This window comes from Ostrea edulis, chromosome 1 (assembly GCF_947568905.1).
Source record: "Ostrea edulis chromosome 1, xbOstEdul1.1, whole genome shotgun sequence".
Classification (NCBI taxonomy): Eukaryota; Metazoa; Mollusca; class Bivalvia; order Ostreida; family Ostreidae; genus Ostrea; species Ostrea edulis.
Window position 1 is genome coordinate 99,140,696 of NC_079164.1, and position 12,491 is coordinate 99,153,186.

The 12,491-nt window shown below is 36.1% G+C and overlaps 1 protein-coding gene across 1 annotated transcript; it reads left to right on the plus strand.

Moving 5' to 3' along the window:
- The first annotated feature begins 672 nt into the window (after positions 1–672).
- LOC125671041 (uncharacterized) lies at positions 673–11,380 on the plus strand. The gene is made up of 6 exons (XM_048906536.2): positions 673–1,157; positions 4,346–4,479; positions 6,829–6,869; positions 7,291–7,391; positions 8,605–8,647; positions 8,769–11,380. Exons 1-6 carry the CDS (start codon positions 1,149–1,151, stop codon positions 8,996–8,998), a joined length of 558 nt encoding a protein of 185 aa, XP_048762493.1. The 5' UTR covers positions 673–1,148; the 3' UTR covers positions 8,999–11,380.
- Positions 11,381–12,491: the final 1,111 nt, after the last annotated feature.

Here is a 12,491-nt window from a genome sequence, read left to right on the forward strand (position 1 = left end):
TCCTTGTGGGAGTTGTGAGATTGATCACTGTTTGTTATCTTCACCTTTCATGTATGTGTGTGTGTTATTCAAACTTGAGGTGTCATAAATTTGTGGGAAAAGGGGGGAAACCCTAAATCAAGGAAAACTGAGCTACCACAAATACCGTTGATTCTACATTGTATATGGATACATATCACGTGTTAATTGTCTTCACATTTAGATCTAGAGTTTCGACACGAAAGAGAGGAGTACAGAGACGTAGCATTGTTTTGTTTTTTTAATTAGGGAGAACTATAACAAAATATATCTCGACAAACCTACCCCCTCAAATTTTGGGTCTAGTATAGAGCTGCCGTCTGTGTGGGTGTGTGGGGGTTGCTTTGTTCCTGTGGAAGCCAGAAACCCAAGATATAGATTAGGACTGCTGACACATTATTAAGAAATGGTCTGGTTAGTGACTGCTAGCTTTTACTATCGCTGGGGGAGGACTGCTAGCTTTTACTATCGCTGGTTATAGTGACTGCTAGCTTTTACTATCGCTGGTTATAGTGACTGCTAGCTTTTACTATCGCTGGTTATAGTGACTGCTAGCTTTTACTATCGCTGGTTATAGTGACTGCTAGCTTTTACTATCGCTGGTTATAGTGACTGCTAGCTTTCACTACCGCTGGGGGGGGGGGGGGGGGGGGGGGCTGCTAGCTTCAGCGATGGCCGAATTTTACTCATTTCCATTACCCGGAGCATTCCTTTTTTAAAACATAACCTGAAACTTTAAGCTGACTTTGTCTTGAATGGTTTCAAATTTGGGAGGTTCGTTTCATTTGGTTTCGGTTTGGTCTAGTTTTGTTTCGTTTCGTAGGGTTCGGTTTTGTTTAGCAATTTATATAGGCACCTTTGAAACGTTTCTAATTACAACTTGCATGATATAATTTTGCTTTTGGGTGTTTGTTTGTTGTTGTTTTTCCCCCCATCAATAACTTTTGACTCTTTTATCCACGTTTTAATTGATAATAGGGTTTTGACAGCTTTTTTTTTTTTTTTTTTTTTTTGTATAGTCATGGAAATAAAATAAAACGTAAATTTGCAGTCGATAGGTTCCGCATCTTTGTGTAGCAGAGTTTGATCGATCAACATTAAGCACTGGAAGGACTAACGCTGCAGACGCCATGGACAAAGTAAGTTACATATTGTAAAGTTTGATCTAGTTTTTAATTAAGTAAGCTATCCAGCTAGTATGTCTAATGAAATAAAGATAATAAGCATGTGTCTTGTACAAGATTCGCCGAGAAGTCTAAACAGATTTCAGGTGGAAATCAGACTCAACCCGTGTCGATAAAAGGGAGATATTACAATATACTATACAGTTATGTTTTTTGATTTTAAATTGTATCTTATAAAGAATTTGTAGACCATTTATTTCCAATATTCGCCGTGATGCTTTAATGGTTACAGTTATTTTTGGTAGGACCTGTGAAATTCTATGCAAGACAATAGATTGGTCTATTTCTCAATTTCCAAAATTTTGAACATAAGCAAACTTTTGAGATTTTTATTGTGTTGATGCAGTTTTACATTCTTAACATACCACAGATGTAAGATTTATCTAAGCTATCATAAAATATTTATAATTTGCCTTTGTTATAAGATAGCCATTTCCTCATGAACGCGCTGCAGTTGTAAACAATGTGCATATTGATCCGATAAATGCAGTCTGTTCTAATGGCTGAGAATTCTGACAGAAGTGAAAGTAGAATGTAAATATATTGGTAATTTATAAGAAATAAATTTCATTTTGAAAATACATGAGAGTATGAATTTCGCCGCTTCACTTCAGCGTGCCGGCGTTACATGTAAGCGTGAGACATCTTACATAAACCATTTGAAATATTTTTTTTGAAATGCGATATATATAAAAGGTTGTCCAAGAAGTTCACGAACAAGAGAGTTTTCGGAGAATACAAGTCCAGGATATGTGATCCGCCACATTTCTGTCAAGGTTTGTGATCCACCACATATTTCTCTCAAGGTTTGGGATCCACCACATTTCTGTCAAGGTTTGTGATCCACCACATTTCTGTCAAGGTTTGTGATCCACCACATTTCTGTCAAGGTTTGTGAGACAAAATGATGTTTGCTGTAAAGAAATGATTGGTTGTATTAGTGTGTAACGTCCTCTTCAAGAATTTTTCACTCATATGGAGACGATTTATACTGTAAATGTCAAATGCAGAGAAAATAGATTTATTTCTAAACGATGTATGTTTAATCTAATAGTTTAAAAGGGGGAAACATCATGTCTGTGTGATTATTCACATACTGCATGCACCATTTTTACAGATCTTCGTCTGTCTGAGTGTCTCTAATGACGTCAAATTACCTTGCATGTACATTTGTAAATCGACTTGACCTTTAACCACAGTGGATATTTACACAAATAGGCCTACTTCAATTTCAAAAGTCTGAATTCACGCACGGTTTTCGTGTCTGACGTCATAAATGTCTATCGAAGTTTATGCTGAGCTTTATTGGATAAAAGAAACATTTGAAGCGAAGCGAATGAGGAATGTTAATTAAGAAATTTAATGCGCATCTTGAAAGAATGCAGGCGTAAAACGTTGCAATTCATAAACTCATGAATTTTCAAAAATGAAATATGTATTTTATTCTGTCGTAATTCCAGTCGTTATTTGAAATAGACGCACTATATTTACCAAGACCCAAACTCGAAATGTTCACAACTGCAGCACATTCATGAGAAAATGGCTATCGCAAGTTGGCTATATTTGTGAAGAAACATTGAAAATGTCAAAATGAAAATAAGATTATATCGTATGCAGAATTAAGTAAATCAATAAATAGATCAAACTGCTGTATTTCGGTAATTTTCTATGGTCTCTGGGGCAGAAAAAAAATATGGCAAGATCTTACAGCATAAAACTCTATAACAATAGAGAAAATAGTTCAGGTGCTAAACGATATACGTAAAACTGATTCATGAGAGAGAGAGAGAGAGAGAGAGAGAGAGAGAGAGAGAGAGCTCAATTTCCCGTGTTTGCATTCCATTATTAGAAACCAATGATGTTTCACACACCGTTAGTTTAATCCATTGCCCCTAATGATGCGCTGATAGTTCAGCGCGGGAATCCTGCAAGCTTCTGACGGTATAATGATCAGCCCTGTATGGAATTTTCAATGAAAGTAAAACTAATTATCCGCATATCGCACTTGGGCACGCAGCTGATTTCCGGCAACACAGCATGAAAATGAGACTTGAAAATTAAGCCTGCTTGTGCCATCATGTTCTTCTAAAGGTCTATAGAGTTTTACTTTTTATGGTTAGATCTATATTATCATACTTTTTATGGTTATGCTAGAAATTGTAGCAGAGGCATGTTTCTGGTTGTAGTAGTGAGTTTGTGAACTTGGTAAATGCGTTTGACTGATCTGCATGTACGTGTATTTACATTTCATAATCATTTTTTCAAAACAAATTTAAATATCTCAGTATAATTTAGGAATATAGATATGATATTACTTCCAGTGGCGGATTTAAGAGCCCCCCCCCCCTCCTAAATTTTTCAAATTTTGTTTAGAAAAATGTACTAAACGATAAAAGAAGCAATAATTTCTTCCACTCCTGGAGAAATGAATGACAAAATCTTTTGATTTCTTGAATTACTGTATTGGAAGAACTTAATTTTTTTCCAAAAACCCTTAAAATTTGCGTCATTTTATAAATTTTACCTTATTAAAAATGATAGAAAATAGTACAAATGACTAAATAGGAGACATATTTCAAGCCCTATAAAATCCAGGAGTTTCCGGAGGCTTCGCCCCCTGGACCCCCACTTCGCCCTGGACCCATTGGGGGCCTCAAGGCGGCCCCAGGCTCATAAAGTGGCACCCTCCTTAACCGCAATTCCTGGATCCGCCCCTGATGTCACAATGCCAACTATAACCAGTCGTGTGGTATTTATCTTGTTTTTTACACTCTGTACACAGTTTCGAGTTATTTGCACAATTGATGTAAAAAAAAAAAAAAAAAAAAAAAAAAAAAAAAAAAGAAAGAAAGAAAAAATAAAATTGCAAAAAATATAGACTATCAAAGTATATTTGAATTTTCTTGCTAAAATGTTTTAATACTTTGAAATTATCTCTTCCTCCGAACACCCTCCATCAGAGGAGTTCCGATTGGAAAAGTCCCCTTTTCTCCAAATGGAAAATAGTGGGGAGCGTACAAGAACCCTTTTTTGTGGAATAAAATACAAAGCTAACAATGCAGACACAGGGAAATATAATGGAATATAAATATTTTCAAATAGAAACAATTAATTATACGAAACTTCTGTTTTGCATTTTTCAGATATTTCTAGCTGTAATGACGTCACTTTTCCAAGGAAGCTGGTGTTTGATAGGTTTAATCGGTATTCGTCATTATTCACGTGTAGAGCACCATGTACCCCAGGATTTGCCAAAACCAACAACGGCTGAGCATTCGTAATTATTTCATTTTCTATTTATATTTAACTGAACCCTTACACAACCATTAATGCAACTTTAACCAGAGACATATGTGGTATATATGTCTCTGCTTTAACTGAGCCTTCTTTGTTTTTTGGGGGGGGTGGGGGGGGGAGGTTTGGCGACTTTTTCTTCCATACATATTAGGAAACGAATTTCACGTGTTGGTGGCTGTTAAATCCTGCTTCCGGTGCATTGGTTTATGATATTGACAATAATTACCACCTATTAAAAGCAATGCAATAATCAAACTCCCTGTGTTAAAGGGCGTGTTAAAATGTTCTTTGGTTATGATACACTTAAACTACGTCCTATTTATTGTTTGATAGTAATAAAACAATCACTACCTCTGTAACATCCACAAAGCTTTGGATAGGAAGCCTTTCTAAGCAAGTGTATTGATTACAGATAGGTTAAGCACCTTTATGGAATTCTTAGAACATTCTCAGGCATTCTCGGCGACATTAAGTCCATATAAAATCCAGAGACATAATAGGATTTTTCTCTCCATTGTTTCTCGGAAATATCAACGCCCCATTACGGTATGTCAACCATGACTTCAAAGAAATGTCGGGGGAATACGAGGAGAGACGAAAATATACAAACGTTTCTGTTCGTATAAGAAGAATATATGATGAGACAGTTGATAAGATCAAACACATTTCTCAACTCGTACAGAGTAATTTACAGAGGCACACACTACATCGTCATATCAGCTGAATTCCTCTTCAGACATGAATGAAAATATAAATATCAGCAATACTGGTATTTGTATATTCCATTTAAATCTGATGGAAATCTTCATACCTATTGTACTTATACTGGATTCCTAAACTTCACAAAATCCCTTACAAAGATCCAGTTAATGTTCTACCAAGCCCCTATATTTGCTCTTCACGAAAATATTAATAGCTGTGAAGGAGAAACGTCGAACTTACTGTACCACAAGATATGCCAGACGTTGTGTTAATCAATTGCGGATTCAAAATATTCTAAAGAACTTTTAGTAACTTTGAAATCACAAAACTTTTCACAAATCAACATCAAAACGATGACTTTTCAACACTTTACACGACCATTTCTCACGATAAATTAAATACTAGACTTTTTGACATCATAGATAGTTGCCTCGTCAACAAAAATGGAAAAACGAAATATTCAAATCTCTAGTGATCAATCATGTTAAACCCCATTCTGATTCCACGCACAAGTACACTGTACTCTGTACTCTAAGGTTGATATGCTAGAGTTCCTCATTTACAATATCTACTTAGTCTTTGGTAATCAGGTCTTCCAACACTTGCTGGAATTCCCATGGGCATGAATTGCACTCCTTTGTTAGCTGATCTATTTTTATATTCTTGTGGCAGAATTTATTCAAAAGATTTTACATGAGAATAAAAAATCTCTAACTGTGGCCTTCAACTCGACATTTAGATATATCGACGACGTTTTATTTAATCATTTTCATTCATATGTCGATTTCATAGATCCGAGTGAATACGAAATAAAAGACACCATGTCTTCCACATGTCCTTCGTACTTAGATATTTTATTGAACATAGGACTAACGGCAAACTAACAACTCAATTTATGACAAACGGGATGAATTCAGCTTTCCATCTTTATATGGTAATATCCCATCATCACTTGTATATGGTGTATATGTATCTCAACTGATACGATACTCAAGAGATTATTCTGCGTGTGATCAGTTTTTAAATCGAGGCAGGCTACTGACTAACAAGTTGATGTTACAGGGGTTTCAACAGTCTCGTTTAAAGTCAGCATTTTGCAAATTTTATGGTTGCTATAACGATATAGTTTGCCAATATAACCTGTCAAATGCTGTCTGACATATTTCACACCAATTGAGGCCGTTCTTTACACACTGATTTTCAATACGAATTGCTCCGTTTACCTGATCAAGATATAGAGCTCATGGCGGGTGTTACCAGTCGGCAGGGGATGCTTACTCCTTCTAGGCACCTGCTCCCACTTCCGGTATATCCAGGGTCCGTGTTTGCCCAACTCTTTATTTTGTATTCCTTATAGGAGTTAAGAGATTGATCACTGTTCAATATCTTCACCTTTTCGTGTAATTTGTTTTAGTCTTTCTAAGTGTGGGTTAACATCAGGTAAATGAATGATATTCAGCCATGCAATTAGCTTTGTTTAATTTTGTGGTCACTTTCTTTCACGTAGTTTCAGAAACTATCTGACGTAAAACATGATGATATAATCATAATTCAAAAAAAGAATTACCTGGCGTAAAACAGAGCATTCCTTCGGGTTGCCTAATAATGAGTACACATTATTTTTCAGAGTACCTTGGAATGAAACACGGCCGGTTACAGAAGTGGCACGTGCGTAAAACCTTTCTCTCGTTTGTATTGTACATGTATATAACTTATATGTATAGATCTTCATCGCTTCATTTTCATCGCTGATGTCCCTCTATTCTTACAATGTATCAATCTATAGATATGTTAACTTTGGTCTGAGAGAAACTACATAGTCTGTAGAATACCCGCTGTACTGTTCTCACTCAGAGATATTGAATATGTAGAATGTTTCACAGACTCTGAAGAATTATCAGTTTTAGAATTTTGCACGTATGTGTAGAAATATATCAGTGATTATTGTAAATAATAACTTTTATGTGACGTGCAAAGTATTTGTCTCTCACTTTACCCTGACCTGTTGTTTATGTCAGTGTTGTGTAATGGCTGTTTGTGATCTTTTGTAGACATGATTTTGAAATAAATATAAATATTTTTACTTCAGACACTCACCAGAGCTTACTTCACAGTTTTAGATGTGAAGTCCGTGTTCTCAAATCGATTCTCAGAAATCCTAGTATCAACGTCAGTGACGCCGAGAATCTGGTAACTTTTTATTCTATATATCTAATATTTGAATTCCCCACCCTAATTAGAACTCTATTTGGTAGCTTGTCAATCCTTATAATATAATGTTGAAATTTCCAACTCCAAGAATGATAGCTCTATCCGGTAACTTTATAACTCGTCAATCCTGAATATTTGAATTTCCCTCTACAAGAATGATAACTCTATTTGGTAACTTGGGTTTTGGTCGTTAACGTCACTTTGAGAATTTTCACTCATATCGAGACGTCACCAGCGGTAAGGAAAGTGCTGTAATCCCTGCATGGCGCTCCATGTCAGCAGTAAGGGTTCTTTATCGTGTCAACGTTTGCACTCAGGATTTTGGTGTTTTGGGGTCCGAAGACACTTCTGAATGTCGAGCTTTTAGCAAAGAAACCACAACTAGTAACTATTTTAACGTCTTAGGTTTGACACAGCCGTGGGTCGAACCCACGATCTCCAAGTCAGGAAGCAAACGCTTATACCACTGAGCCAGCGTGGATTATCCCGTACTTGCTGATAGTCAGCAATGTTTTCATAAGCTATAGCATGTCATTCACGCCAAGAATGTACTCTGGTTGATAACCTATTGATTTTCCGTTACCAAATGATGACAAGCACTCAGGAATGCTTTCATTTATCAATATTGTAAGGTAACTCATTACACCCAGACTTATACTTTTTATGGCGCTACGTCACAAGTTGGCGATTTTTAAAACAAAATTGTGAAATTATTTGTATCGATCGATTTGTTTGTCTATCATCGTAGTTCAGTGAATAAAGTATCAGTTTAGTGATTCGCAGATCCCGAATTCAAATCCAGCAGTCTTTTGTTCATATTTATTGAAATGAATTGAGAATCATGTTTTTTAAATCCAAAAATGCATATTTTCTGCTTTTTTATATATATACATGTACATACTTGTTACATATCACCATGTCTTTCGTGATTAAATAATTTCATGCTAATTTGAGAAACTCTTTCAAGGTGTAGTGAGCCACCTAAAATTGTTGTGTGTAGTGAGCCATCTTAATCACCAAAACTAATAACTCTACTAAGAACTAAATGGCACATGTAACTCCAAATGTTGATATATGGAAGACGTCACAAGACAATAATGTTCGTCGATGAGATATCACTGAACACGTAATATATAGATTTCTAAATGGTTTGTTTGACATTGTTTGGATGGTTTCCTGGTATATATTGTAGATATTCTTCTGCTCACTTGATTCCAATGAAGACATATCGCCACGTGAGTCAACACTTGCTATATGGTTGTTGTCCCCCTCCCCACTCTCCATTTTTCTTCTTCTGATTTTGCTTAAATATATACATTTTCAGACATGAGAAATTCATAATGAAGCGTTTTGTAGACGGAGACTGTAGACAATCCACACAAAGATGCAGCACGATGACGGCGAGACAACTTCTGTTGGAGCCTGGATGTTCTCCAATATCCCGGATACACTACTGCCTTGGCGACAAAGTGGTATCCTGTTTCAAAAGTTCCAAGTCGGTGAAGTTGATCTTGAGGAGTCTCTTCAATGTGTGTTCAAGACACCGTCATAACAAGCCACTTTTCCCTGTACCACAAATGGGTTAAAATATCACAATATTTACAGAAGCCCTTGACATGTACAATTTCTATTTCCCATTACATGTTGTTTTGTGCCCGAGCAGATAGCCCGGCTTCCGTTGGGTTCTGATACTGAGACTATAATGTACATTTAATTCCAGTGGAAGTGCTTTTATATTTCAGTTAGGACCTTTTTACTTCCAATGAGGTTACAAGTTTTGTGTGAAAGGGTGTTTTTGTTTGAATGTATGCGTGTTTATACGAGAGAAGGTGCTTGTTGCTTGTTTGTAAAGTGAATGTATGCGTGTTTAGACGAGAGAAGGTGCTTGTTGCTTGTTTGTAAAGTGAATGTATGCGTGTTTAGACGAGAGAAGGTGCTTGTTGCTTGTTGGTGTATGTAAAGTGAAATTACGTGTTTGTTTTGTGTGACTTACCGTATCATTCCGATCCGTCGACTTCATGAATACTTAGTCTTCCACATCTGCTTCATATTTGGATATTTCACTGAACATCATGTTAACGACAAACTAACAACACAACTATAAGACAAATGGGATGACTTCAGCTTCTTCATCGTCAATTTCCGATGTTTTAAAATGTAGCATCTGTATATGGCGTTTATGTCTCTCAACTAATTCGATACTTAAGAGCATGGTCTGCGGATACTAACAAATAAGATCATGTTACAGGGGTTTCATCAGTGTCGCTTAAAGTCAGAATTTCACACATTCTAAGATCGTACTAATGATCTTATTTGTAAATACAACCTGTTATCAGATCGAATATTATCTTATATAGATTGTTACGCCGTATAAAGCGACATCAAACTTGCATACAACTGATTTATAAATCTTATTATCGAGAAAATTTTGATTGAGAAATACGTGATGTTGAAGAATTGACGACATTCAGAATATGCAAGACTCTGGAGAAATATGTAGATTTATAGGCACTTTTTAGAGGGGGGGGGGGGTGACATCCGGTCAGCAGGCGAACAATGACTTACAATACATTCTATGGTCTTCTCCAGTCGCACATTCTCAGGCCCTTCCGGCAAGCAAAAAAAAAAATTATTTTTTTTCAATAATTATTCGCAAGAAACGATAATATCTTAGAATAGCAAGTTTAAAACATGCTGATAATTACTATTTAGTGGCTTATATAATGGTTAGACTCCAATCTCTACCAGAAGGTGCTCTCAAATTCGCCTTTGGAAGCACATTCTGGTAGATATTGGGTTAGAAGCGCCCATTTTGTACAAATTTCATACTTCCGGTAAACATAATACATACGAGGCGCCTTTCCCTAGCTGGCCGGAAAGACCCGAGAAATGCCGATTCCAGTCTTCTTATTTGTATCCCGTATTTGTCATTATTACTACATGTATCATACCACGTGTCATAGTAAAACGCATCTTCCCAAATCAAGGACTGAAGATCCAACACATTTCTCACATTCTCGGAAAAACTATCAGGTTTTTAGGCATGCACATATCCAAGGAATTTCTTTGGGTATGTAACGAACCTTGTGGACCAACTAGGATTGGAATTATACTCTTTAGAGAAACGGACTGAATAGCCTGCGTGTGTATTTCTCTAAAGATAATCATGTGAACATATCCCCGGAACAGACTTGTCATGTCCTACAAGATCAACCACTGATTCTAGAGGCAGCAGAAACCTGAAACATATCCCTAGATCTGCAAAGGACTGTAATTCATTGCCAGAAGGAGTAAGCATCCCCTGTTGACCGGTCACATCCGCCGTGAGCTTTATATCTTGATCAGGTAAACGGAGTAACAGTGTGCCAAGAACGGCCTAACAATCGGTATGAAACATGTCAGACAGCAATTGACCCAATGATAGGTTGTATTGGCAAACTAGATCGTTATAACGATCATAGAATTTGCGAAATGCTGTCTTTAAACGAGACTGTTGAAACTCCTGCAACATCAACTTGTTTGTCAGTAGTAACCTGCCTCAATGTAAAAACTGATCATACACAGAACAAGCTCTTGCGTATCGAATCAGTTGAGAGATATAAACACCATACGCAGGTTATAATGGAATATTGCTACATAAATATGAGAAGTTGACGACCATCCAGTTTGTCATATAAAGCTGAGTTGTTAGTTTTCCGTCAACATCTATGTTTAATAAAATACCTAAGTACTAAGCATAGGTTGAAGACTCTGTGGTGTCTATTTTTTTTTTTAGTTCACTGGGATATGGTAAATCGACATATGAATGAAAATGATTATTGTTAATAAATAAAACGTCGTCGACATATTTGAGTGTCGACTTTGAAGGCCACAGCAAGAGATTGTTTTCTTAAGAAAGTTAACAAAGGAGCACAATTCGTGGTTATGGGAATTCAAACCACTGTTGGAAGACCTGATCATATGGCAAGCCCTTTTACTATTTATTCGTAAAATTCTTTAACCAAAAGAGATATCTCTTTCAATAAACGAGATATCTCTTTAACTAAAAAGATATATCTTTAAACAAAAGAGATATTTCTTTACGCTAAGGAGATATATCTTTCGTTTGGAGATATCTCTTAAAGCTAGAGAGATATCTCTCAAAGAGAGATATCTCTCTAGCGTAAAGAGATATCTCTATCAAAGTAAAAAGATATATCTCTTTAAGTTAGAGAGATATCTCTTTAAATTTTCAAAAAGAGATATCTCTTTAACTTGCGTAATTACGCGTACGCTCTCGCAAATAAAACTTGATTTACAGTATTTCTACGTAAAATAAAGTATAATTTGTAACGTAAAACTTATCCTTAACAAAGACGAACCTGCAGTTTTTGTTATTATTGTAAAGCTTTCAGCATTATATAATTATATATATATATATATATATATAAAATGAAATAAAGGTTACCTATCCCATGACTTTCATCTTTAGGAAGTTGTACAATGTGGCAATATTCATAATACCATATGCGATATCCAACTACTAATATCCCACCGTTTTACAAAGGAGATAAGAGAGGCCATGCAAATGAGACATATACAAGATTCAACATTTAATTAAGATATAATTTGTAGAATTCTTCACAAGACAATAAATAAATGAATTGAAATCAGAATTTCCATAACGTTGGGTATATCGCGTGTTGCAAATTGAATCTTTTTATTGATGGATGCAGGGGCGGATCCAGGAATTGAAATTAGGGGGCGCAAGTTTATGAGGCAGGGGATCTGGGGGCCGCCTTAATTGAGGCCTCCAGTGGGTCCAGGGAGAAGCCCTGTTGGAGGCCAAGGGGGCGAAGCCCCCGGAAGCTCCTGGATTTTATAGGGCTTGAAATATGTCTCCTAAGTAGTCATCTTTACTATTTTCTGCCATTTTTAATCAGATGAAATTAATAAAAATGACGCTTATTTTAAGGGGTTTTGGAAAAAAAATTAACTTCTCCCAATAAAAATCCTTCAATAAATCAAAAGATTTTCTTAATTATAACTCCGAGAGTCCGTGGAAGAAATTATAGCTTCTTTTATCGTTCACATTTTTCT

Coding starts and splice junctions, on each gene's coding strand:
- LOC125671041 (XM_048906536.2), top strand. Junction 4,480..6,828: donor CCAACAACGGCTGAGCATTC/GTAATTATTTCA, acceptor ATTATTTTTCAG/AGTACCTTGGAATGAAACAC. Junction 6,870..7,290: donor GCCGGTTACAGAAGTGGCAC/GTGCGTAAAACC, acceptor TTTTTACTTCAG/ACACTCACCAGAGCTTACTT.